This window comes from Canis lupus, chromosome 18 (genome assembly GCF_011100685.1).
Source record: "Canis lupus familiaris isolate Mischka breed German Shepherd chromosome 18, alternate assembly UU_Cfam_GSD_1.0, whole genome shotgun sequence".
NCBI classification, from domain to species: Eukaryota; Metazoa; Chordata; class Mammalia; order Carnivora; family Canidae; genus Canis; species Canis lupus.
The window spans coordinates 6899604-6927506 of record NC_049239.1 but is presented as its reverse complement, the minus strand read 5'-3'; the positions used below and the strand labels follow the sequence as shown (position 1 = coordinate 6927506).

Sequence of the window (27903 nt, the reverse complement as noted above, 5' to 3'; positions counted from 1 at the left end):
TTGTTGCTCAGGAGAAGTACATCTGTTGGTTCTAAGATTGGACAGATACTTCTCACAAGGCATGTGAATGTGCTGAAAATGAGCTCTGGCTCATTTTGGAAATAGAGTGAAGAAGGTTGTATTAGTCTTCTATTGTTGTGTAACAAGCTACCACAAAGCCAGCAGCTTAAAACAGCACATGATGGCTGCATTCTCTGCTCAGTGGACTGTAGATAAATGCAAAATCAAGGCATCAGCCAGGCTGAGTTCTCATCTGGGAGTCCCAGGGGGAAGAGTCTGCTTTCAAGCTCAGTTTTGTTGGAAGAATTCAGTTCCTTGTGGTTGTAGTTCCCATTCCTTGGTGGCTCATCAAGCAGCAATAGTGCATTAAACCCTTCTCACTCTGGAATTCTGACTCCCCCTCTCTCCCTGGCCTCTAACCCAAATTTAAAGGGCTCATAGTTAGATTAGACACACCATATAATCTCCCTCTCTCAAAGTCAACTGTGACATATCCCATCACCTAATCACAGGAGTAGTCCCAGGGATGATACAGGGCTGATGTACTAGGGGCAGGAAGTCTTGGGGTCCCTCTTAAAATTCTGCTTGCCACAAGGCTTAAAAGCCCCCTCCCCCAGTCCTCTCAGTTTTTTTTGGGGGGGGGGGTGAAGATAGAGGAAGAAAGAGAGGAGCAAAGCCAACTCCACCCAGAGTTCCTAACTACCCGTATTATGTAGATTTCGCTCCCAGGGACACACACCTCCTCTGAAGAAGCAGTGCTGTCACATGTCCTTACCCATGAGCTGCCAAGTGCTTGCCGTAAGTTCAGCTTTCTCCCAAAGTAACCAGGGAGATGTTCAAAACTCCCTACATGCTTCCCATATCTTCTGAGGGAAGCTTTTCAGAAGTTTTGCCCACGCCCACCTCCCTCTGCCTGCTGTTGCTCTGTAACACCTAATCCCAGGCCCATGGTCCCTCAGATCAGCTCCAAGATGACGGAGATGTGCTAGTCAGTTGTCTGAGCCAACTGAAGGGTGTAGAAGCTAATACAAGCTTACCGCACAGTTGCTTCTATTTTTTTTTTTGTTTCATGAAGGCCGGTGTTATTCACAAAATGATTAAAATAGCAGCAGCTTGACATGAATTTGTTGGAAAACTGAGGATAGAAAAACATGGACAAGATTCCAAGTATATTAAATTAATCCAGATGAGTGTGGCATAGCAAACAATGCATTTGTTGACCTGAAGTGTGAATTTATAAGAGACTGACTGAGCAATAAACCAACCCAGACATATGGAAGGCATGGAGGCAGCTTTCAGACTACCTTGTGGTCACACATCTTTTTCACAGCCAGCCAAACAGGTCTCTCGATTGACCTCTTTATGCTTCACATTCTTTATTATAAAGAATCAAATATTAGATAATCTGCTAACATAATACTTAACAATAAAAGGTCAGAAGCTCAAAAATAAGGAACAGTATAAATAATAACACTGGCCTAATTGGGACCACTTCCTGTGTGCCAGCCCTTGTGCTGAGTGTTTTATATGCACCACCTCATTTATGTCTCGAGGAGAACTCGGAGAGGTAGGTTCTGTTCTGCCTTCCATTTGATAGGGAAAGAGAATCAGAGGAGTTGATTGCCTTGGCCTGGGCCACACAGTGAGGAACTGCTGGCAGAGAAAGGGGTGTATGGACTCAGACTTAGTTGTTATCATCCAATAGTATGTCTGCTTATTATAAGCTCCATAAATTTTTTGGTTAAATACCAAAGCAAGAAACAAACTATGGGAGTGATGTCATTGAGGTAGTGGCGTAGGAGATTCCACCTTCTGTCACCCCACAAAGATCCACAGTTTGCTATCCATGAACAGAAACAGCTCTAAGAAAGTTGTGGAGTCCACTTAAGAAATGTCAGCAACACAGTGAACAAAAGTCCCAAGAATAATCACACAAGGAAGACAACTTTGTTTTGGCTGCATTGTCCACTTCCCCAGGCTGACACTGCTCAGCACCAAGAGGGAACCTCCCTAGGTACAGAGAGTTCCCTTCTCTAGGAAAGGAAGAAAAGAGTGAGTGACCTCAGTCTTTCAAGGCACCAACAAAGGTAGCACTTGGATTTCACCACACCCAGACCAGCAAAGCTGAGCTGTATAGAGATAGCTAAGAACAAGGAAGAAAAGTAGGGTCAACCATAGCAACATGCAGCAAGAGCAATTGTAGTTCACAGTGACCTGCTTTCTAGACAAACCCAGCAGCTTTCACCACTGTAACAGGAACTAATGACCAGCTCAGCCGTGGCAGGACCCCTCCAGATTTTACCAGCTTTTGCCCCATAAGTATTTGTGTTTGCCAACACAAACTACCAGAGTCCCTCTTAGCTCAATCTCTACTGACTCCCAACAGAGCCTGCAAACCACTCGAGCAGCCAGCCTAGGCCTCTGCAGCTATGCAAGTGTAAGATGCCACCCTCAAGCCACATGGCTGATCTTCATCCCTGTGTATACCAAAAATTGTAATAAGAAACAAAAGTCATCATATAATTACAAAGAGGTCTATTTATCAAGAACATATAGCAACTAGATAGATGATAGATGATAGATGATAGATAGATAGATAGATAGATAGATAGATGATAGATAGATCTCAACACATTCCTAAACAATCAACAGGCCAAAGAAGAAATCAAAGGGGAAATTTAAAAATATTTTGAGAAAAAGGAAAATGGAAATACGACATTTCAAGACCTACAGTATGCTGCAAAAGCAGGCTTTTCTTTCTAAAGATTTTTATTTATTCATGAGAGACACTCATGGGGAGCCAGATGCAGGACTTGATCCCAGGACCCAAGATCACGCCCTGAGCCAAAGGCAGATGTTCAACCACTGAGCCACCCAGGCATCCATGCAAAAGCAGTTTTAAGAGGGAATTTTATAGTGATGAATATTTACATTAAGAAAAAAGAATGATTGAATAAACAACCTAAATTCATAGTTTAAAGAAAACAGAAAAAAAGAACTAAGCCCAAAGTTAGCAGAAAAAAAGAAATAACAAAAATCCAAGCATGAATAAATGAAGACCCCCCCCAAAAATAGAAAAGACTAATAAAATAAAGAACTAACTTTTTTGAAAGATACAATCAACAGACCTTTAGCCAGACTAAGATCAAAAGAAAGAAGACTGGAATAATAAAATCAGAAATGAAAAGAGAAGACATTCTAACTGATACTACAGAAATACAAAGGATAGTAAGTGATTAATGTGAATATTTATATACCAACAAATTTGATAACCTAGAAGAAATGGAGAAATTCCTAGAGACATACAACCCACCAAACTGAATCATGAAGAAATAAGAATCTGAACAGTTCAATAACAAGCAAGGAGATTGAATCAGTAATCTAAAACCTCCCCTCCAAAAAACCCAGGACCAGATGGTTTCATTGGTTTTTCCTATCAAATATTTAAAGAATTAACACCAGTGCTTTTCAAACTTAAAAAAATGAAGAGAAAGGAATACCTCCAAACTCATTTTACAAGGCCAGTATTACCCTGAAACCAAAGCCAGATAAGGACACTATAAGAAAGAAAACTGCAGAACAATATCTTTCATAAATATAGATGGAAAAATTCTCAACAAAATATTATCAAACAGAATTTAACAGTACCCTAAAAGGATCATACAATATGACCACGTGGGATTTATCCTTGGGATGCAAGAGTGGTTCATATATACAAATCAATCAATAAGTAAAATAAACAACATAATGAAAAATAAACATCATATGATCATGTGAATATATGCATAAAAAGCATTTGATAAAATACAACATCCTTTCATGATAAAAAAAAATACAACAAATTGGGCATAGAAGGAACATAACTCAGTATAATAAAGGCTGTATATTACAAGCCCAGAGTGAAAGCCCAATGGTGAAAAGTTGAAAGCTTTCTTCTTTACTATCAAGAATAATACAAGGGTTCCCCCTTCTGACCTATCCTGGTCAGCGCGGTATTGGAAGTCCTAGCCAGAGTAATCAGGCAAGAAAATGGAATGAATACATCTTAATTGTAAAGGAAAAAGTAAAATTGTCTTTGTTTGCAAATGATATGACTTTTTTTTAAAAAAATACGGTGTTGTATATAGAAAATCCTGAAGACCACGAGAAATCCTGAAGGCCATGAGAAAACTGTTGAAACTAATCAGCGAATTCAGTAAAGTTGGAGGATACAAAATCAACATATGGAAATTGGTTGTTTCCACATACTATCAGAAAATATCAAAGAAATAAAGAGAAAAATCCCATTTGCAATACTATCAAAAACAATTAAATACTTAGAAATACATTCAACCAAGGAAGTAAAGTCTGTACATTGAAAGGTATTAGGCTTGGATGAAAGGAATTAAAGAAAACACCAAAAAAATAGATATTCTATGTTCATGGAGCAAAGAATTAATACCATTAAATGTTTATAACTACCCAAAGCAACGTATAGATTCAGTGCAATATTTTTCAAAATTCCAATAAACCCTAAAATTTGTATGGAGTCACAAAAGACCCTAGTCAAAGATATCCTGAAAAAGAACAAAGCTAGAGATATTACACTTCGTGATTTTAAACCATACTGCAAAGCTATAGTCATCAGGCCAAGATGGTACTGGAAACATAGAAACATAGACCAATGGAAAAGAAACAAGAGCCCAGACATAAATCCTTATATCTATAGTCAATGAATATTTGACAAGGAAGTCAAGAATACTCAATGTGGAAAGGACTGTGTCTTCAATAAATGGTATTAGGGAAACTGGATAATCACATGTAGAAAAATGAAGTAGACCTTTATCTCATTCCATTCACAAAAATTAACTCAAAATGGATTAAAACCTGAAGTGAAATACCTGAAACCATACAACTCCTCAAAGAAAACAGAAAAATTTCCTTGACGTTGGTCTTGGCAATGATATGCTAGATATGACACCAAAGGCACAAGCAACAAAGCAAAAATTAATAAGTGAGACATCAAACTAAAAACTTGTGCACGGCAAAAGAACCAATCAACAAAATGAAAAGATAACCTACAGAGTGGGAAAAAGTGTTTGCAAATCATGTATCTAATAAGGTGTCAATATGCAAACTATATATAAAGAACTAATAGAACTCAATAGCCAAAAACCAAACAATCCAATTTAAAAATGGGCAGAGGATCTGAATAGACATTTCTCCAAAGAAGACATACAGATAGGCAACAAACACATGAAAAGATGCACAACATCACTCATCAACAGGGAAACATAAATCAAAACCACAGTGAATTATCACCTCACAGCTATTAAAATGGCCATCAAAAAGATAAGAGAAAATGCTGGTGAGGATGTGGAGAAACAGGAATCCTTGTGCACTGTTGGCTGGAATGTAAATTGATGCAGCCACTCTGGAAAGCAGTATAGAGGCTCCTCAAAAATTTTTTAAAAAAGGGGATCCCTGGGTGGCTCAGTGGTTCAGTGCCTGCCTTGGCCCAGGGCGTGATCCTGGGGACCCGGGATCGAGTCCCACATTGGGCTCCCTGCATGGAGCCTGCTTCTCCCTCTGCCTATGTCTCTGCCTCTCTCTCTCTCTCTATGTCTATCATGAATAAATAAATAAAATCTTTTAAAAAATTAAAAAAGAATTTCCATATACTCCAACAATCCCACTTCTGGTATATATCCAAAAATATGAAAACGGGGCCTTGAAGAGATATGTGCACTGCCATGTTCATTGCCACATTATTCAGAGCAGCCAAACTGTGGGAACAACCTAAGTGTTCATCAATGAGTGAACAGGTCAAGAAAATATGATATATGTGTATGTATATATGTGTGTGTATATATATGAGATTATTCAGCCATAAGAAAGAAGGAAATCCTGCCATTTGCAACAACAACATGGAGGGATCTTGAGAGCATTGTGTTAAGTGAGATAAGTCAGACGAGAAAGACAGATACTATATGGTATCACTTGCATGTGGAATCTAAAAGAGCTAAAATCATGGAAACAGAGAGTAGGAGAGTAGTGGTTACCGTGGGTGGAGAGTGGAGGGATGATGGGGAGATTTTGGTCGAAGGGCACAACTTTCATTATAAGATAAATTAAATTCTGAGGATCTGATGTTGAGCATGATGATTATAGTTAATAATACTATATTATTGTGGACATTGCTGCTAGAAACATCGGGGTGCAGGTGTCCCGGCGTTTCACTGCATCTGTATCTTTGGGGTAAATCCCCAACAGTGCAATTGCTGGGTCATAGGAACCCAGCAATTAACTCTTTGAGGAACCTCCACACAGTTTTCCAGAGTAGCTGCACCAGTTCACATTCCCACCAACAGTGTAAGAGGGTTCCCTTTTCTCCGCATCCTCTCCAACATTTGTGGCTTCCTGCCTTGTTAATTTTCCCCATTCTCACTGGTGTGAGGTGGGATCTCATTGTGGTTTTGATTTGTATTTCCCTGATGGCAAGTGATACAGAGCATTTTCTCATGTGCATGTTGGCCATGTCTATGTCTTCCTCTGTGAGATTTCTCTTCATGTCTTTTGCCCATTTCACGATTGTATTGTTTGTTTCTTTGGTGTTGAGTTTAATAAGTTCTTTATAGAACTTGGAAACTAGCCCTTTATCTGATACGTTATTTGCAAATATCTTCTCCCATTCTGTAGGTTGTCTTGTAGTTTTGTTGACTGTATCCTTTGCTGTGCAAAAGCTTCTTATCTTGATGAAGTCCCAATAGTTCATTTTTGCTTTTGTTTCTTTTGCCTTCGTGATGTATCTTGCAAGAAGTTACTGTGGCCAAGTTCAAAAAGGGTGTTGCCTGTGTTCTCCTCCAGGATTTTGATGGAATCTTGTCTCACATTTAGATCTTTCATCCATTTTGAGTTTATCATTGTATCTGGTGAAAGGGAGTGGTCTAGTTTCATTCTTCTGCATGTGGATGTCCAATTTTCCCAGCACCATTTATTGAAGAGACTGTCTTTCTTCCAATGGATAGTCTTTCCTCCTTTATCGAATATTAGTTGACCATAAAGTTCAGGGTCCACTTCTGGGTTCTCTATTCTGTTCCATTGATCAATAGCCAAACTGTGGAAGGAGCCTTGGTGTCCATCGAAAGATGAATGGATAAAGAAGATGTGGTTTATGTATACAATGGAATATTACTCAGCCATTAGAAATGACAAATACCCACCATTTGCTTCAACGTTGGTGGAACTGGAGGGTATTATGCTGAGTGAAGTAAGTCAGTCGGAGAAGGACAAACATTATATGTTCTCATTCATTTGGGGAATATAAATAATAGCGAAAGGGAATATAAGGGAAGGGAGAAGAAGTGTGTGGGAAATATCAGAAAGGGAGACAGAACATAAAGACTCCTAACTCTGGGAAACGAACTAGGGGTGGTGGAAGGGGAGGAGGGCGGGGGGTGGGGGTGAATGGGTGACGGGCACTGAGGGGGGCACTTGACAGGATGAGCACTGGGTGTTATTCTGTAAGTTGGCAAATTGAACAACAATAAAAAATAAATTTATTATAAAAAAAATAATAATACTATATTATGAACTTGAAAGTTACTGAGAGTAGATCTTAAATGTTCTCACCACAAAAATGAAATAGAAGTTATAGGACATGATGGAGGTGTTATCTAACACTGTGATTGTAATCATTTTGCAGTATATACGTGTATCAGACCAGCACATTGTACTACTTAAGCTTATAATGTTATGTTATATGTCATGTTATATGTCAATTATATCTCAAAGCTAGGGGAAAAAATAATTTGACAGGGTTTCAACAAGAACAAACAACTGTGGCATATACAATGGATTATTCAGGCATAAAGAGGATTAATATGCTGATGGATGTTGCCACAGGGGCAAACCGTGTGATGGCTAATTTTATGTGTCAACTTGACAGGGACACAGGGTGCCCTGATGTTTGGTCAAACATTATTCTGGGTTTTTCTGTGAGGGTACTTTTGGATGAGCTTAACATTTCTATTGATAGACTGAAGCAGATAGCCCTCCCTGATGTCCATGGGCCTCATTCTATGAACTGAAGACTGGAAGAGAACAAAAATCCTAACCTCCTCCTATCTAACTGCCTTCTAGCTGGGATGTCAGTTTTTCCCTGCCTTTGGTCTCAGACTGAATCATCAGCTCTTCCTGGGTCTCGAGGCTGCTGGCTTTCAGACTGGAACTTCTCCCATCAGCTCTCTTGAGTCTCTAGCTTGCTGACTGCAGATGTTAGATTTGTAAACTTCCATAAATATGTGACCCAATTCCTTATTATATGTATGCGTATACACACACACACATACACACACACACACCCTATTGGTTCTGTTTTTCTGGAAAACCCTGATTCATACGAACTTCAAAAGCATTACACTAAGTGAAAGAATCCAATCACAAAAGACCATATATTGTATGATTCCAGTTATATGAAATATCAAAAACATGTAAGTCCATGGAGATAGCAAACTGGAGGCTTCCTGGGGAGGAGAGGAGGATGAGAAGAAACTGCTTACTGGGCATAAGGTATAAGGTTTTACTTGGAGTCCTTGAAACGTTTAAGAACTAGATAGAAGGGTGGTTGAACAACACTGTGAATATTAAAAGCTACTGAATTGTTCCATTTAAAATGGTCAATTTTGGGGCACCTGGGTGGCTCAGTCATTGAGCATCTGTCTTTGGCTCAGGTGGTGATCCCAGGGGCCCGGGATCGAGTCCTACATTGGGCTTCTTCCTCTGCCTATGTGTCTGCCTCTCTGTGTGTTTCCCTCATGAATAAATAAATAGTCTTTATCCATATGGACATAAATGCATACTCGCATATACACACATACATATACATACACATCAGAGCAAGGATTCAAAAGCTTTCAGGGAGTCAACTGGTACCACATTTTATGGAATCTAAAATGCTATGGCTATTAAGATGCATCATTGATATTCATTCCACCAAGCTGGAAAAAGCTTTCCAATTGTAATTATGAGATGCATCAATGATTAGCCACATCCTGATTTCACAGCATTAACATGGAAAGCAATGAGTGTCTTATAGGATTGGTGAAGGCGGCTCCAGAGAGGAGGCCTGGGAAGATATGGTATTGCTGCTTTTCAGTTTCAGTTGCTTGCTGCTGGATATTCTGAAAAAAGTCTGAAACCCAAATTTTAAATAAATACTTTGATTTTTAAAAATATATTGGAAACTAATTCTTTAAAAAACTCAATTGCAGGGCACCTGGGTGGCTCAGTGGTTGAGCATCTGCCTTTGGCTCAGGTCGTGATCCCAGGGTCCTAGGCCTTCCTAGGAGTGGGGATCTTCCTGTGGGGAGTCTGCTTCCCTCTCTGCCTATGTCTCTAGCTCTCTCTCTGTGTCTCATGAATAAATAAAATCTATAAAAATAATAATAAAATAAAATTCAATTGTTGGTTAAAGAAAACATGTCATGGGGCCATATAGCCTGCAGCATCACCTGTGCCCAGTGAGGGCAAGAGTGCCTTTTGCAGGTTGAACCAGGCAACAGTGATCACTTCACAGAGAACAGAGAGTAGAGCAAAGAACCCATCACAGACTGAGGAACCAACTGGCTAGGTGGTTGTTATCCAGGTAAGGAAGTGAGATCTGCAGAGAATTGGATTGTTTGTCCCTAATCGGTACAAGGCTTGAGCAGTGGGCATGGGGCCTGCATGGGCCAAGGTATCACAGAACTTGCTTCTGGTGCTTGGAAGTTAGTTTGAGATAAGAGTTGCAGACAAATCTAAGATGTTTTTCTATTACCATTTGAAAGAAGTAGACACAAGACTGATGCTTTTCCAAGTGTGGTCTCCCCAACAGCCTTAGCCTCATCTGAAACTTGGTAGAAATGCAGACTCGTGGGCCTTCCTCAAACCTACTGAATCAGACCTTTTGAGATGAGGCCTGGCAATCTATAGTTTATCAAGCTCTGCAGGTGAGTCTGATGCCTGGGACCTCAGGGACCTCAGCCCCAGAACAAACAGAATGACTCAACTATGTCTTAGAATTTGGGAGAGTTTGTTATACCCCTATTTTCAGAACAGTCTGCACTACACAAGAAACTATGTCTTAAAAAGTAGCTAGAAAATGTACACCTGGGAGGCTCAATGGTTGAGAGTCTGGTTTGGCTTAGGGTGTGATACTGGGGTCCTAGGATCGAGTCCTGTATCAGGCTCCCTGTGAGGAGCCCGCTTCTCCCTCTGCCTCTGTCTCTGCCGCTCTCTGTGTGTCTGTCATGAATAAATAATTAAAACCTTTCAAAAAATAGCTAGAAAAACTAAAAATCATCAGGGAACACCCAGGATTTGCTTACTTCCAGCCAGCATTCTCATTGGTGCGGTGCTTCTTACAGTCTCCTCACTTTCTTCATCGAGAGCCAAATGCCTAGCCTGTCACACAGGGCAGCCCTTTGCCCCAAACACATTTGCTCCTGGCTAATATCCGCAATCTTGTATCGCCCAAAGTAGTCAGAGAAAGAAGATCATCCCTAAATAACTAACATGTTTTGTTCAATTCACACAGTGAAAACTAGGAGAAATCCCTCATTTTTCCAACCCTTCTCTTTTTGCCCATAGTGTTTAGCAGTAGAGCCCTGAGATTAGGAAGCCCATGTCTTGCCATCAAGGCAATGAAGTAGGAGCAGTGAAGACTCTGGAAGCTGGCTTGGTGACAGCAACATCAGAAGGCAGAGAGAAACAGAGAGAATAGGAACAGATTGAGAGATGAGCCACCAGCCTGGGTCTGAAGAAATGGCCTCATGGGGTTGACAGACTGTGGCAGGTTCTGCAACTCATTCTATTCAAGTCAGAGGAACCAAAGATTGATTCATCCCAGGTGAATTTTGGGAAGTCAACAAATTGTTCTGAGCTCAGTTTTCATATTTGTGAACTGGTGGTGAGTGAATGATGCGTCATTTGCAAACCGTTAAAAGAGTGTGTCTGGAAGAACTGGCTCTGTGCTTGGCACATAATCAGGTTTCATTGCTGTTACTTGTCTCTTGCCCCCTTCCAAGGGCCTTGTAAGTCTTCCACCACAGGTGTCCCTTTGGCTTGGGCCAATTGCGTGGGATGTGGCTGTTAAAATTTAATGTGTTATTCTTTTATGCCCCTAAAGATGACTTTGCACTTTAGGTTTATGGACCTTTCTGCTGGAGAACTTGAAATGAGTTGCTTAACCACCAAATAATTGTATTATGAGGGTTCAATGGAGCAAATATACTCAAAAGTGCTCTATAAATATTTCTAGTATGTTTCTCTGTTTATTATTTGCATGTTTGGATACTTCAGAGCTTTGGTGGAAGGAATGGAACTTGGGACTTGGATTTGTTTGATATTTTTTGATGTTTTTTAAGGTGACTTGGAAGCGTATCAGATTATTTGCTAGATTTTACTTGGAGGCAAAAGATATTGAACTGTGCAGGAATCACTGATCTCTGATCTAAAACGGAACCTGTAATTCCCTGCTCTCGGCTACTAATATGCCACAGCTTGGACATTTTGTTATCTGTAGTGGAGTGTTAGTTTGGCACCTGATTTTTAGTTTAGATGCACGTTATCAATCTATGGAGCCCAACACTTTTCATTTATAGGAAAATCAGAGTTATCTGGGCTAGGTAAATAAACAAAGGTTCAGTGAAGTCATGAATCTCAATTTCTGACATCATTGTTGGTTTAATTGTTCTGTAACTAAACAAACCCTGTCAGCATTTTTAGGGTGAAGAGTCATTCTACAATGATTTGAGAATAATTGTGGATGTACAAATGGAGTTAATGCATCAGAATTGGGCATAATGCGGCCACACCCCTGTTGGAAATGCCGGGTGTGCTACATGGAGCTTTTCCAGCTTTTACTTGAGGAAGAAAAGCCAGGTCTGGGATGTTCAGAGAAACAACTGAGTCGCCTTTGACATGCAAGAGGGTTCTTTGAAAATTCCTTTTTTACCTCAAAATACACACCTATTTTGTATTCAACTCTAAGTCTCTTCATATATGTCTTTAGATTAGTTTTGGCCTAAATTTTGAGTACAGTGGATGCTCCATGACAGGCACCCTAGCCCCCGGGCACACCTGCCTACTGCTGGGAAGGAGAGTGCACCTGTCTGAGAAAACTCAGTGTCCTCAGAGACTGGAAGATGGAGGATGCAGGCCAACATGCTTATGTGACCGTGTGTTTGAGGCACATGTGTTTCCAGCAAACAGCCTCATCTTCATGAGGTGGTACCATGAAAAGAAAAGTAGAGTCTAAAAAACATGGCAGCGTTAAGGTGGACGGGGCCTAGTCCTCACAGCTACACATCTTCATACCACTGAAGCAGGAGGTCCCCTGCCAGGGCAAAAAGGCCTGATCTCCACTCTATTTTTTACTGAATTGTACTTTGGGAGTATGCAACAGTGGTGTCGATTCATACTTGTAACCCTTCAAGCAGGTGGACATAAAGAGAAAATGAGAATGGGAGTAGGAGAGATACATCAGAATTAACCCCAGAGCCCTTAATTCAATGCCAAGGGCCTTCTCAGTATCCTACGGGATCTTCACACACCACCAACAGATCCGGCTTTGAATCTGTGAAGCCATTTGCCAAGCAGGCTTTGTTGTGGAAACATTTGTGTATGAAACAAACAGTGAAACTACCAGGGCTGCATCTGAGAGGGGATCTCAGGACCCAGCACCAACTGGTTAGAGTAACAGTGAGGCATCAGACCTGAGGAAGAGCACAGGGAAGTAAGAGAACCTGTGGACCTGAGAAGATGAGCAGTCCGGTAATGTGCCTCATCATCACCTGTGTTGGAGGCTGAACTATCCTGCTGAGTCTTCACACTGTCTTCCCAGTCAACAAATGGTAGGGTGTTTGTTACCTCAGACTCGCCCCTGGAACTCACCTCAAGCAAGAAGTCAGGATGCAGAACCTTCCTGAGACAGACAAACCTCTTTACTTCCTGGAAAATGTTTACCCCAGCTGCTATTGCCTGCCTGTTCGTATCATCAACGTGGTGCCAAGATGACTTTGTAAATAATGTTAGCAGAAAGCCATGAGTGAAGTAGACTTCTATGGAGTTTTAGATGTGTGTCTCGCCTTTGAGCTTAGTAGCTTCTGAAAAATACACATTTCTCTTTTTGTCTATATGTCTCTTTTTGAGGCCATAAACATGAAGATCCTTTTTATAAATACCCTGGACAGCAGAGGAATATTTAAATATGAAGAAGCAAAATATGCATGCTTTAAACATGAAGGAACGCACATACTATTCTTTGTTATAATTGCATGTTTAAGCTCATGTTAGCCTATTATGAAATGCATAGTTTAATCCTACACTTTTTGAAATTGGAATCCACATATTTTAGACTTATAATTCTACAAATTTATATTAAAAGTATAGTTTTTGTTGTGTCTTCAAGGAATTTATATTCTGATAAGATAAACTAGATGTTGGTACCTTTAAACTAGAATTAGGAAGACAATTGTCATTGTCCTACTTAGGTCGGTACAGCAATATAAGGGGTGTGGCCAGCCTGCCAAGAGCTCCTAAGGCCTTTGTCTGCACACAGGTCTGACAAAGAAGAAAAATATATGACATTAAGGAATTTTGATTTATGCCTATATGTATAGGCCACTTTAAGAGTCAAGAGAGTGGTCCAGCCTGAGGATGCAGTTTCTGAGCTGTTTGTTGACCTCTGTTGCCCTGTGTCATCCAGGCAATGTGAAGAACAAACATAGGGTAGGAAGGATCAGGCTTTCCAAATTGAAGGAAATAATGCCTTGGAACCAGCTCACATTCCCAATTCACAAATCGCAGGCCATGTCTTCCTCTGATTCTTTATTATCCAATGAGACTCTTAGAGAACAGACCTGTCTCTTACCTCACTTGATGCCGAGATCCATTCCATATGCCCCTGCTAAGCAGCCCAACAGCCCTGAGATGCACCTTACATTTGGGTCTGAAGGCAGGCATACTGAGGAGATTTGCACATAAGCTGCAGCCAAGCATATAGGCACACCAGGGGCACCAGCTTCAATGTGCGGAGGTATTCTTAAAATCTCTTTGTACTCTCCTGGGCCAAAGCTGTAGCCCTAGTGATGCCCAGTCATTACACTCAAGTCTTATAAAGGTAACTTGATGGTAACATCCAATCACAGTCTTATAGCATCAAGGCTACTGAAAGGCAGTAGAAAGAGAAACAAGCCACGCAACCTACAACAAATAGACTGAGCTAGAGGTCATCAAGTTTTCTATTTTTTTCCTTCTGTGGTACAGATTATCTTCTAAAAAGTAGACACTGTATGAATTTGCTTAATACTTTGATTTTTAAAATTATTTTCTGCAAATGCAATGTATCAAACAGTAAATCTGCTTTGAATAAATGTTCAGAATCATTACTGAACAGAACTTTCCTAGAGGAAAATGTAAGCAAGGACTCCAGCTGTTCTGTTTAATACATTAGCAGATAGATATGTATTGAGCAATGAAGGAAAATAAAACATTTTAGCAACCTGGATTTCAAATACCTACTAGACTTACAGATAACCCATGTAACAATTATGTTCTGAAATTTCCCAGGAAAGCAATTAAATAAGAGAGACCTCAGAGTAGTTTCTTAATACTATGCTCAGGCTCTTCCTTAATACATAAGATTTCCTGGAAATCCCTAGATAATAATACAGATCAGAAGAAATGGAGGTACAGCAGTTTAATAGTAATCTTTGCTAAATGGAAACACATTATAATTACAAGAGTAAACATCTATTGACCTATCCTTCTATTGCCTTAGGGTCTGCTTTAATAAATACTTTTTGCAAATTTGAATGTGAAAAGATGTTGTTTACATAAGTAGTTACAATGAGCCTCTAATATTACAGTAATTGTGTTTGTTGATTTCCATTACTCTGAAAAATACCCTTCATCCCCACTATAGCAGATCCTCTATTACTGGGAAAGACGTTAGATTGCTAGAAGCTTGTTTTAATCAATAGTAGCCTAATAAAATCACAACACTGTTGTGTTTGTAAACTGTAGTTGGAAAAATAACTGTGATTAAGCATGTTTGTTTTGCAGTGTGAGTATCTATTTCAATGCTTGTTTCGCTTGTCTCCCATTTTCCTTCTTCTTACAGATTTTTAAAAGCATTGGCTCTGATGAGACTGTCCAAGGGCAAGGAAGTCGGAGGCTGATCAGCTTTTCTCTCTCAGGTATGTTTTGCTCACCTGAAGGCCCTGTGGAGACAATATGAAGGTCAACCGGCAGTCAGGAGACCTACTTCAATTTGACTCTTACCTACATAGAGGTTACTGCACCTCTATATGCCTCAATTGCTCATCTGTAAAAAAAAATTAAAAATATCTGCTCCATTTTCCTTGACCTCATAAAGATATTGAAGTAATAGATGCTAAATTTGAGATGATGAGAAGAAAAGCTGTAATTTTACTTTGCCTCCATCGTCACTAGCATTATCTAGAACTTTATTAAGTGGAGATAGGGGAAAGCCTGGGGAGGGAAGCAGCCAGCAGACTCCTTGTCTAAATGAAATTTCACATGAAGTTCAATTGGTAAAACAGATAAGAATTAAGCTGCTCATAAAAGTACATTTGTGGAAAAGTTAGTGATATCCAAATAAATAAATAATTTAGTTAATAGTATTTAGTTGAGTGATCTAATTTCTTAGCTTTCATAATGGACCATAGTTCTGTAATAAATTAACAATGAGGCAAACTGGATAAAATTATGTGGAAAATCTTTGTACTATCTCTGCAACTCTTCTGTAAATCTAGAATAATTCAAAAATTAAAAGTATATATATATTTAAAAAAGTAAGTTACCCTACCTAAAATGATATACAAAGCTCAGAGCCCTATATACTAAATTCTATCCTAAGCAATGTTTGAGGAGACATGATGGCATGAAGCTCTAGGACTCCAAAGAACACAGTTGGAAAACTTTGCTTGCCTTTGCTTGTTGTCAAACCAATAAATGTTGCAGGCCACGAATGTCAGAGATCTAAGACCACAGACATGAAATACATGAGTGTCCTTGGAAGACAGTCAGTCAACTGGCATTTTCATGTTAAATGAGCCCTGATAAAAAATGTATGCCTAAAGTTCCATTGGTAAGCAATTACAGCAAGATTGCAGGATACAAGATTAATGCAAAAAAGTCAATTGCTTTTCTGTATGCCAGCCATGAACAAATGGATTTTGAAATTAAACACACAATGCCTTTTTATATTAGTACCCCCCAAAATTAAATACTTTGATATAAACCTAACAAAATATGTACAAGGTCTGTATGAGGAAAACTACAAAACTGATGAATAAAATTAAAGAACTAAAGAATGGAAAGATATGCCATGCTGATAGAGTAAAAGACTCAGTATTGTCAAGATTTCGATTTTTTTATAGAATCATTACAATCCCAATTAAAACGCCAGTAAGGCATTTTGTGGATATTGATTAAATGACTCTAAAATTTATAGAGAGAGGGAAAAGACTCAGAATAACCAACATAATATTGAAGGAGCAGATTGAAGCTGGAGAGCTTACCTCCTCAACATCAAGACTTACCACAATCCTGGTAATCAAGACAGTCATATTGGTGAAAGAATAGACAAATAGATCAATGGAACAGAATAGAATATCCAGAAATAGATCCACATAAATTTAGTCAACTGATCATTGACAAAGGAACAATGGCAATACAGTAGAACAGACAGTCTTTTCAACAAATGGTACTAGAACTACTGGATATCTACATGCAAAAAAAAAAAAAATAAGAATCTGTATCCAGAACTTATATCCTTTACAAAAATCAACCCAACCTACTAAAAAACTGTTAGAACTAATAAATTCTGTAAAGTTGCAGGATACAAAATCAAAATACAAAAATCTGCTGTGTTTTTGTACTAATAATGAACTCTCAGGAAGAGAAATTAAGAAAACAATCTCATTTACAATTGTATCAAAAAGACTAAAATACCTAGGAATAAATGGTAACCAAGGAAAGAAATACCTATACACTGAAAACAAGGAAAAAATGATGAAAGAAATTGAAGAAGACACAAATAAATGGGAAGATAGTCCATGCTCATGGATGAGAAGAATTAAGATAAGTAAAATGCCCATACTACTCAGAGCAATCTACACATTCAATGCAATCTCTGTTGATATTCCAATGGCACTTTTCACAGAAATAGAACAAAAAATTCTAATTTGTATGGAACTACAAAAGATCCCAAATAACCAAAGAAATCTGAAGAAAGAAGAACAAAGTTGGAGGAATCATGATTCCTGATTTCAAGCTATATTATAAAACTATATATATATATATATATATATATATATAGCAATCAAAATGTAAGATATTGACATAAAAACAAGACACATAGATCAAAGGATTCAAAGGAACAGAATACAGAGTCCAGAAATAAACGTACTCTTTTATGGCCATTTAATTTACAACAAGGAGCCAAGAACATACAATGGGAAAAAGACAGTCTATTCAATAAAAGATGCTGGGAAAACAGAACAGCCACATACAAAAGAATGAAACTAGACCACTATATTACACCATACACACACACAAAAAAAAAAAAAAACCTCAAAATGTATTAAAGACTTGAACATAAGACTTGAAATCACAAAACTTTTAGAAGAAAACATAGGCAGTAAGCTCCTTGACATCAGTATTGGTGGTGATATTTTTTTGGATTTGACACCAAAAAGGCAACAAAAGCAAAAATAAATAAATGGAATTACATCAAACTAAGAAGCTTCTGCACAGCAAACTGTCGACAAAATGAAAAGGAGTAAGAGAAAATAGTTGCAAATTATATCTCTGAAATATCCAAAATATATAAAGGAACTCATGCAACTCAGAAAAAAATCTGACTGAAGAATGTGCAGAAGATCTGAATAGACATCTCACCAAAGACATACAGATGGCCAATAAATACACAAAAGATGCTCAGTATCACTCATCATAAGTGAAGTGCAAATCTAAACCACAATGAGATATCCTCCCACACTGTTAGAATGGCTAGTATCAAAAAGACAAGAGAAAAGAAGTGTTAGTGAGGAGGTAGAGAAAGGGAACCCTCGTGCACTGTTGGTGGGAACATAAATTAGTGCAGCCACTATGGAAAGCAGTATGAGGGTTCCTCAAAAAAATTAAAAATAGAACTACCATAAGATTCAGCAATTCCACTTCTAGGTATTAATCCAAAGAAAATGAAAACACTAACTCAAAAAGATATATGCACCCCCCCACACATTCATTGAAGCATTATTTACTATCCCCAAAACATAGAAGCAACCTAAATGTCCACTGCTGGATGAATAGATAAAGAAAATGTGGTATATGCATACAATACAATGATACTCAGCTATAAAAAAAAGAGTGAAATCTTGCTGTTGGTGACAACATGGATGGAGGGCATTATGCTAAGTGAAATAAGTCGGACCGAGAAATACAAATACCATATGATCTCACTTATATGTGGAATCTGAAAAAAAATCAAGCTCATGGATACAGAGAACAGATTGGTGGGGGCTGGACAAAATGGGTGACAGGTGTTTAAAAGATATAAACTTCCAGTTGTAAAACAAATGAGTCATGTGGGTGTAATGTAGAGCATGGTGACTAAAGTTAATAATAACTGCATTGTATATTTGAAACTGAAGAGAGTAGATCTTAAAGTTTTCATCAGAAGAAAAGTTATAATGATGTATGGTGATGGCTGTTAACTAGACTTATTTGGTAATTGTTTTTGCATTACATACATATATAATACAAGTATATAAATCATTATGTTGTACATCTGAAACTAATATGATCTTATATGTCAATTATATCTCAATTTTAAAAAATAACTCAGAATGGATCGGACTTCTGTATAACATGCAAAACTGCAAAACTTCTTGAAGGTATCAGGAGAAAACTTACATGACTTTGGATATGGCAATGGTTTTTTAGCTACAACATTGAAGATGCGGTACATGAAAGAAATAATTGATAAAGGATGAACTTTGTTAGAATTAAAACTTCTGAGCTACAAAAACAATGTCAGGAGAATGGGAAGATAAGCTACACTGGGAAAAAAATACTTGCAAAACATTAACCTGTTAAAGGAACATTATCCAATATACAAATAACTCTTAAAATTCAATATGAAAACAAACAAGTCAATTTAAAAAATGGGCCAAAGATCTTGGCAGACATCTCACCAAAAAATATAGAGATGACAAAGAATCATATGAAAAGATGCTCCATATCATATGTCACCAGGGAAATGCAAGTTAAAACAACAATGAAATACCACCACATACCTATTAGAATGGCCAAAATTCAGAAAACCGACAACACCAAATGCTGACAAGAATGTAGAACAATGAGAACTCTCATTGGTTGCTGGTGGGAATGCAAAATGGTACAACCACTTTCAAAGACAGTTTGGTGATTTGTTATAAAACTAAACATACTCTTACCATAGAATCCAGTGATTGCACTTTGTGGTATTTACCCACATGAGGTAAAAACTTAAGTCTGTACAAAACCTGCACACAGATGCTTATAGCAGCTTTATTCATAATTGCCATAACTTGGAAGCAACCAAGATGTTCTTCAGTAGGTGAATGGAAGAATGATATGGATGCAGATAATGGATTGATGTTCATTGCTAAAAGGAAATGACCTGTCAAGCCAGAAAAAAACATGGAGGAATCTTAAATGCGTATTACTGAGTGAAAAAAAAAAAAAAAAGCCAATCTGAAAAGGCTACATGCTGTATGGTTCCAACTATATGACACTGTGGGAAGGGCAAAACTGTGAAGTCAGGAGATCAGTGGTTGCCTGGGGGTGGGGCTAGGGGAGGAGACAGGGGAGGCAGAGCATAGAGGATTTTTAGGGCAGTGAGAAATATTCTGTATAAACTTTAATAATGGATACATTTGTCAAAACCCATAAATGTACACCACCAAGAGTGAACACTAATGTAAACTATGGACTTTGAGCAATAATGATGTCATTATAGGTTCACCAGTGGTAACATATGTACCCCTCTAGTGGGGATGTTGGTAATGGGGGGGCTCTACATATGTGAGGCAAGAAGTATGCGGGAAAATTTGTACTCCCTCTTAATTTTGCTGTGAACCTACAACTCCCCCCTCAAATAAAGTCTTTAAAAAAAAAATCAGTTGACAACATTAGCATGTGTCTAAGTTAAAAAGCAAAAGGAAGAAGAAACTCAGTACTTTTGTTACTAAGGCAGAAAGCCAACCACTTCCGACTTGCCATTCTTACGTTCCTGTTGAAATGCTTGAGAAAAACAATTATTTGTACAAACCTGCAGAAACAGCAGGAGCCTGTAAAACTATTCAACTACCTTCCAGAAACCAAGAGGAAATTTCATTAACCAGAGCTCAGTGAAATCCTGAAGCCTGAGAGGGATGCCATGCAGGATGGGCAGCATGGGGCTGGGGAAGGAGACAAAATCTCTTGTTAATTGGTTCCCATTTTGGTCCTGCCATGCAGACATGGGATGATAGACCTACTGTATTCATTGTGAAACTATAGCCCTTGGTTTTCTCATGTCTCCACTTTGCAGAGGAATTTTCACCTAGATCCATAGAATGTTCAAAGTTGAATGCCTTGCCTCTATGTCCACCAAGTTTCCTGATGTGACCTCACACCCTCACCCCAACCTGCCCTAGGAATGCTGGAAGTCCAGTCCAGGAAGGGCCAACAGTCTTCTCTTAAAACACACAGTGACCACAATGCCAATTGTTTTGATTTCTTACAAGGAATGGTTTTAAACATGCCAGTAAATGTTCTATATAATGGGCTCTCGCAGCCCATATTTATAATGAGGTAGAAAACAGTCTAAAGATTGGAAAGGCTTTTCCATATTTTAGATGGACTTTTCTCCTTATGTAAGGTCTGATATTATGATCTTTAACCTCACCGAAACACACTTAAGTCAAAATGTTCCTTATTTTATAGATTTCCAGGCCATGGGGTTGAAGAAAGGGATGTTCTTCAACCCAGACCCTTACCTGAAGATTTCTATTCAGCCTGGAAAGCACAGTATCTTCCCTGCCCTCCCACACCACGGACAGGAGAGGAGATCCAAGATCATAGGCAACACCGTGAACCCCATCTGGCAGGCCGAGGTGAGTGCTGTGGGCTCTTAGAAGAAGCCTCAGTAGCCAACTGAAACCACTGACCATAAAGCAGCTCACATGCTATCTCCTCCTTCCTTGGAGCCTCAGAATGCTGCTGAGCTCATGGCTCTCTGGTCTTAGAAGGGAGCTGTGTTCTCTGGGGGTTGTAACTCACGGATCTTTATGGAGCCCCTCAAGGCAATACCAGGAAACTGTTTGTGGCAGCTACACTCAGTAGCCCTGTTACAGCTTCTTCCTCTGATTCGGGATCTGCGTCTGAAGGCAAGACACCCTCTCTCTGCCTCTGTGTGGGAGAAGGAAGAGAAGCATTTTGATCTGAGCATTCTTACACTCTTCCTACATATGCAGTCCTTAGGCAAGAGTGCCAGATTTTAAATGCATCCCTCTTAGAACAACGTTCCAGAGATTCTGGAGGTTAGGGAATCCAGAGATTCCCAGGATAGGTAAATCATTAAGCCCTAGAATATCCCTGGGATTTACATATTGTTTGATCTAAATAGATATGAATCCTAATTGTGCATCCCCTCTTCCTGGTCTGAACAGTGCTAGGCAACTTACAGGAGGATTGGACAGTTTGTTCTATCTCATGAAGACCCATCTCCACTCCCAAATGTGACGTGAGGATGTTTCTCAGCACTGGCCAGGAATGAGGACATTCCTCAGCAAAGCCACACGCATGTCAGGCTTGGCCTTACAGCGACTAAGTCTTCTCCTAGAGAACTAGCAGAAAGTTGTCACAACCCATCTAGCAACCTAGCTCACATGCTTTAGCTTGAGGGTGTGACCTGTTAACCATGTGGACTGGGGAGCAGGGAGGCTTAGGGCCTGGGAGGGGCTACAGTATAATGTCTGAGTTAAAAGCACAGCTTTGCACTTACACAAACCTTGGTTCAAATCCCAGCATGGCCTATTACTAGTTATATAGATTTAAGGGGCGGGGAGTGGGGGTGACTGGGTGACAGGCACTGAGGGGGGCACTTGATGGGATGAGCACCGGGTGTTATGCTATATGTTGGCAAATTGAACTCCAATTAAAAAATGTAAATTAATTAATTAATTAATTGATTAATTTAAAGAAGAATTCAGTCATCCTCAATCTGGGCCTCAGGTTACCTTCATCAGACTGTTACTGATGGAAATGTGCTACCTGAGGAAATGTGCTACCTGAGGCACTTGCTTTGGGCAGGTTTCCTTCCTTCCTTTATTCTTCAGAGTAGATGATCTCTGCTGTGGACTTTTCAAGCATTCTTGAACAAGAAAGTGAGATTAGATATTTGGGGGCAAGTCTTGCTCATTATCTCTTAAATTACACCCCCAACTTCCAAGACTTAATTAACCCTGACCCAGGCCCTACAGAGGAGCAATGTTACAGCTTTGAAGTTAGAGCAACATGAAGGAAATGGAATTGCACTTAAACTTCCTACTACTTTGGTTATCAACAGATTCTAAAGCACTGTGAGTACCAGTAGCATGGAATAATGAATCTTAAATTATTTGTTCTTTCAGTCCTGGCTATTCTCACCAATTATTTCTGGTCTCTTCACTGCATTCCTGGGGATAATACAAGATGCTACAGGAATTTATAGTACATGAAAAAAAAAAGGCTTCTCTCTTGTGAAGAACCTCAGAGCAACTTGTTCTAAAACATTTAGTCATAAAGGTATTATAAGTCTCAAAGAATATTTCAAAACCCCAGCGCCATCAGAATGTTTTGGTTTGGTTTGATTTTTTTGTCTAAAAATTTCAGCTAGAATCCACTGTAAGTTATGAAATAATTTGAGTCTTTAGTCAAGATTTACTTCACCCTGGAAAGATCCCAGCAAACTCTCACTAGTCCTCTGCTTTTGACCTCCTGCACTCTATCCAGTGTCCTGTGGTTAAAGTCGGTGTTTTCTTTTTTTAAGATTTTATTTATTTATTCATGAGAGATAGAGAGAGAGGCAGAGAGAGAAGCAGGGTCCATGTAGGGAGCCCGTTGTGGGACTTGATCTCAGGCCCCCGGGATCATGCTCTGAGCCTAAGGCAGACGCTCAACCATTGAGCCATCCAGGTGCCCCTAAAGTCAATGTTCTAAAACAAGTTTTACCACATCTCTTCCCAATGAGGCTCAGATTGAGGATAACTGATTTCTCAAGTTAAACATCAAGTAATTTGACTGAAGATCTGCACATTGAACCCCTAAATGCTCTCCTATACAGAACATTCAAGGCTTCTGCTGACTCTGCATTGCTTACTACTTGAGTCAGTGATGGGTTGCATTTGGCTCTAAGCTAGCGAAGTGGGGTCAGCTGAGATATTTCTCACAAACAAGAAGTCCAGAGGGAGGTGGTCCTGGCAGCGTAGCTACTCATTACACCAAGGGACTCAAGCTCTCTGGGTCTTCCCACTGCACCTGTTAGCAGATGCCTCCCACCCTCCTGTCTTAAAGCCTCAAACTCAAGCTTCAGGCAAAAAGGCAAAAAGCCTCCTTTTTAGGCTTTGCATTTTTATTCTGTAAGAGAAGCCCTTCCCTCCCCTTATGACCTGTCACAGACCCTCACTTGTTTGGGAAAACCTAGTGCTTTGATTCCCCAACTGTCCACTAGGGAGGGCGAAAGGAGAAGGTGGTTGAACATGGGTTTTGAATAAGATAATTTATAGCATGTGCAATGTGCTTCAGCTCCACTCCCCAGCACCTTATACCTCAGACATTATGTTAAGGCTGCTCGCAGTAGCTCTGTCTCCCACTGCCCCTCATACTTTCACATGCCTGCATAGATTGTCTTTCCTTATATCTGCTTAAAATGTACATTCTCAATGAATCCAACTTAGCAACTCCTGTTCAGCCATCAAGACTCAGCTAAAATGCCACCTCCCTCATGGGCCACTCCTTGACTCCCCACTTAGGCCTTAGGAGGAAAGTGCTCCTTTCTCTCTGTCCCTTTGTCCAGATCTCTATCATACTGTCTTTATTTGCACATCTGTCTTTCCTGTGAGCCTTTGGGTCCTCAAGGGAAGGAATCATATCTAATTTTTCTTAGCATCTCCAGTTCCTGGAGCCTAATAGGTGATATAAGGCTTATATAGGGCGTACTATGCCCAACCAGTGTAAACATTTTATATGATTAACTCAATCCTCACAACAACCCTATGAGATATATGCTATTATTATCCCTATTTAAAGATGGGGAAACCAAGGCACAGAGAAGTTAAGTAATTTTCCCCAGGTCGCAGCTAATAAATGGCAGAACTGGAATTTGAAGCAGGTCATCTACCTTCAGAGGTTGATACTAATCAGTTTTGTGTATAAGTGGTTGTGGATAAATTCTGGAGAGAGTATCCAGAGATTTTATCAGATACTCAAAGTGATCAGTATAACCCCTCCCCTTCAGAAGAAAAATAAAGTATAAATCTATAGCATTGGATAATAAGGCTGAAGGCAGTTATCAAAAAGCTTAATTTGGTCTTTCAGCTAATCATACAAACTATTACTTCTGGAGGATAAGTTTTAAAGATCAATGAGAACTTTGTTAATGGAGAAAGGCAGGTGAAGTTCTTATGGCTGATTATTCATTTAAGGAATGTTACTGAGTATCTAATCTGTAGTAGAAATAGAAACCTCTGAAAGGGCACAAAAAAGATTGGCAGGTAAGACCACTCAGCCTGGTAGAAGGAGACAATACAATAAAATAAATGTTCTAATCAAGGTATGGACAGAATGCAGCAGAATGCTGAGGGAAGACTTCCCAGATGGTGTGCTGTGGGACTTAGGTCTTGATGCATGATGAGGCATTTCTGGGGAGTGGTTGAAAAGAAAGAAAGAAAGAAATGCCATGTGATTGGAGCTCATAGTATATACAGACAGGTGATGGCTGTTGGGCTGGGCTTCCTCCAGTTGCACACATCCAGCATGGTTCTCTTATTTCTTACAAACAAAACCTTGGGTTGGGTTCTGGGTCTCATATAGCACTTTGGTGAATGAAGTGAAGATTCCCTCTTCCTACAGATTTCATGCACATCTTTAAATTTCTATGCAAGCAGGTAAGTGAGAACCAAACTCTTCTACTTTCTGTATATACTTGCTAACATACAAAGGATATTCATGAGAAATAATTGAAGTTACCTGAACTTAAGAGCAAGAATATCCTTAATATATAGTTTAAATGCTTAATATATTTCTGTGATTAATGTTGCATTAAAATCTTATGTGATTTTTTCAAATTTATGCAAGTTCAAACTTGAAACATATGTTTTTGTTGATTAAAACATGCTACATCTTAGAAAAATTACAGTTACTAGCAGAATTTTAAAATGAGAAGGGAAAATAGAGGAATACATATTAAATGTAATGTCAACTAAAAAACTTTTTTAAAGAAGACTACCATGTTGATTGATCTTTTTTTATTATTATTACTGTAATTAGAAACTATTTTCACCCAGGGAAAACTCTCCTTGATTTTCAGGTCTGTTTACTTTCCTGAACGGATTTAATAAGCACTTATAAAATTATAGCTACACAGAGAAGTTAAATAGAAAATGGCAGAACTGAAGAATCTTGGGTTATTTAATCAGAGTGCCTATGTGAAGAGTATGTTTAAACCTCTAAATCAAACAAGGAACTCCTAAAAGCAAATTCTCAGAAATATCATGTGGATTGAGCAAATATTTAAATCAAGCCTGGGGCCATGGTGTTTGTCAGCCTCCACTCCATTCTCTGTCTCAGCCCTCAAAGCGAGGTGGATTAATCCCACACGTGTACACTATCAGCCTCCTTCAATCTGGTCACAAGATTAGAAGACAAGATATTTCCTCCTAGAGCTTATATTCTAATGTAACAAAACAAAACAAAATATAAACTAACAAGATAATTGCAAGGGAAAATATCAACACTAAGGAAACACATTGTAACGTGATGTGCATGATGGAGAGGAGCTAACTTAGATGGCCATGGTCCAGGGAAAGCCTTTCTGAGTTGTTGTCACATGAACTGAGAAGCCGGATACACAAAGACCTGGTTAGATGTATGTTGCAGATAGAGGAAGCAGCTGGTATGAAGGGCCTGAGTGTACCAAGCTTGGCATATTTAAACAACAGAAGGAAGGTCATTGGGGCTGGAGAATAACCATGTGTGAGGGATGGGAGTGGGATATAAGATGAGGCTGGGAAGAGAGGCAAGGACCAGCATCTTGTAAGTCATGGAAAGTGGTTGGGATTTTATTATAAATGTGATAAAAAGCTATTGGAGTAGGGAAGCATCATTCTCTGATCAAAATTTATGTAAACTTTCCTGCTGCCATGTATGAAATGGATTATCAAGAGTCAAGAATGGAAGCAGTTGATATCTGCTTCTGGCTGTCATGGAGCAGCATGTGGCACACTAACACAAAACACCTTTCCTAGCCAGAGAAAAACTTTTTTTAAAAAGCATTTGTGATACATGAGAGGATGGTCAGGATAACAGGACTTGTGTGATCAAGATCCTGGAGAAAAAAGAATTTCAAGTGAACCAACTTTCTGCAACTGCTTTTTATAACAGGGATAGGAAAGTAGGCCAAAAGCTGTTGAAGATCAAAGAGGAGTTTTCTGTTGCTTGACTGCTGAAAAGATAACACTTGAAGTTTGGATCCACCAAGGGGAGGTGTCTAGCAAAACCCTAGATTCTCAGTTAGACCCCTGGATGGCTATAGTGAATGAGCAGGGCCCGCCAATGATAGAAAAATTCAAAATAGCCCAAGCAGCCCAGTCAGGCCCTCATTAGTTAAAATACTATCTCACCTCAGTAACAAGAGGAATGGACCATGGATGACTATTATTGGAGCTATCAGAGATAGATTTTAAATACTATTTTATGTTTTTAAACTTAAGAAGTGGAACACCTGGGTGGCTTAGTGGTTGGGCAGCTGCCCTCAGCTCAGGTCGTGATCCTGCAATCTGGGATCAAGTCCCACATCGACCTCCTGCAAAGAGCCTGCTTCTCCTTCTGCCTATGTCTCTGCCTCTCTCTCTCTATGTCTTTCATGAATAAATAAATCTTAAAAAAAAAAAAAACTTAAGAAGCTAGACATAAATAATAAAAATACAACTAAAAAATGCCCATCCACTTTGAAAATTAAGCAAAAACTCCTAAAATATCTAGGAGTCAAGGAAGAGATCATTAAAAAAAAAACTAGAAAATATTTTGAAGTGAGTAATATTAATATATGACATACCTAAACTTGTGGGATGCAGCTAAATTAGAAAACAAGATCTCAGTGATGTGAGTTTCCATGAGATTAAACTATTATCCCAGTAACTTGAAGATGAATGCCTTAATCACTGAATTAGAAAACAAATACATGATAGAGAAAGCTATCAAAAACTACAATAGTGATTGCATGTATATTGAAAAAATGAGTATCATGAAAATATTCATGCTAATAAATTTGAAAATTTAGAATAAATGTGAAAAACTCTACATGATGTTTTTATCATTATCATCTTTATTAAGGGACAATTTACAAACATAAATAGAATTCATTACATACAACAAAAAACTGTATGAATTTAAAGCAAACAGTTTAGGGGAGCACCTGGGTGGCTCAGTTGAGTATTGGACTCTTGGTGTTGGCTCAGGTCATGATCTTAGGGTCATGAGATCCAACCCCTTATCAGTCTCCATGCCCTAAGAGTCTGCTTGGGATTCTCTCTCTCTCTCTCTCTCCTTCTGCCCTTCCCCAACGTAAAT

At 39.0% G+C, this 27903-nt stretch overlaps 1 protein-coding gene across 3 annotated transcripts in view; it reads left to right on the top strand.

Moving 5' to 3' along the window:
* The window catches only part of HECW1 (HECT, C2 and WW domain containing E3 ubiquitin protein ligase 1), a 440242-nt gene that overhangs the window by 269613 nt on the left and 142726 nt on the right, over positions 1-27903 (top strand). For all 3 annotated transcript variants that reach the window (XM_038562644.1, XM_038562645.1, XM_038562646.1), the window contains 2 exons: positions 15143-15218; positions 21019-21188. In XM_038562644.1, the coding sequence (XP_038418572.1) occupies positions 15143-15218; positions 21019-21188 (246 nt within the window). The remainder of the gene's footprint in view (positions 1-15142; positions 15219-21018; positions 21189-27903) is intronic.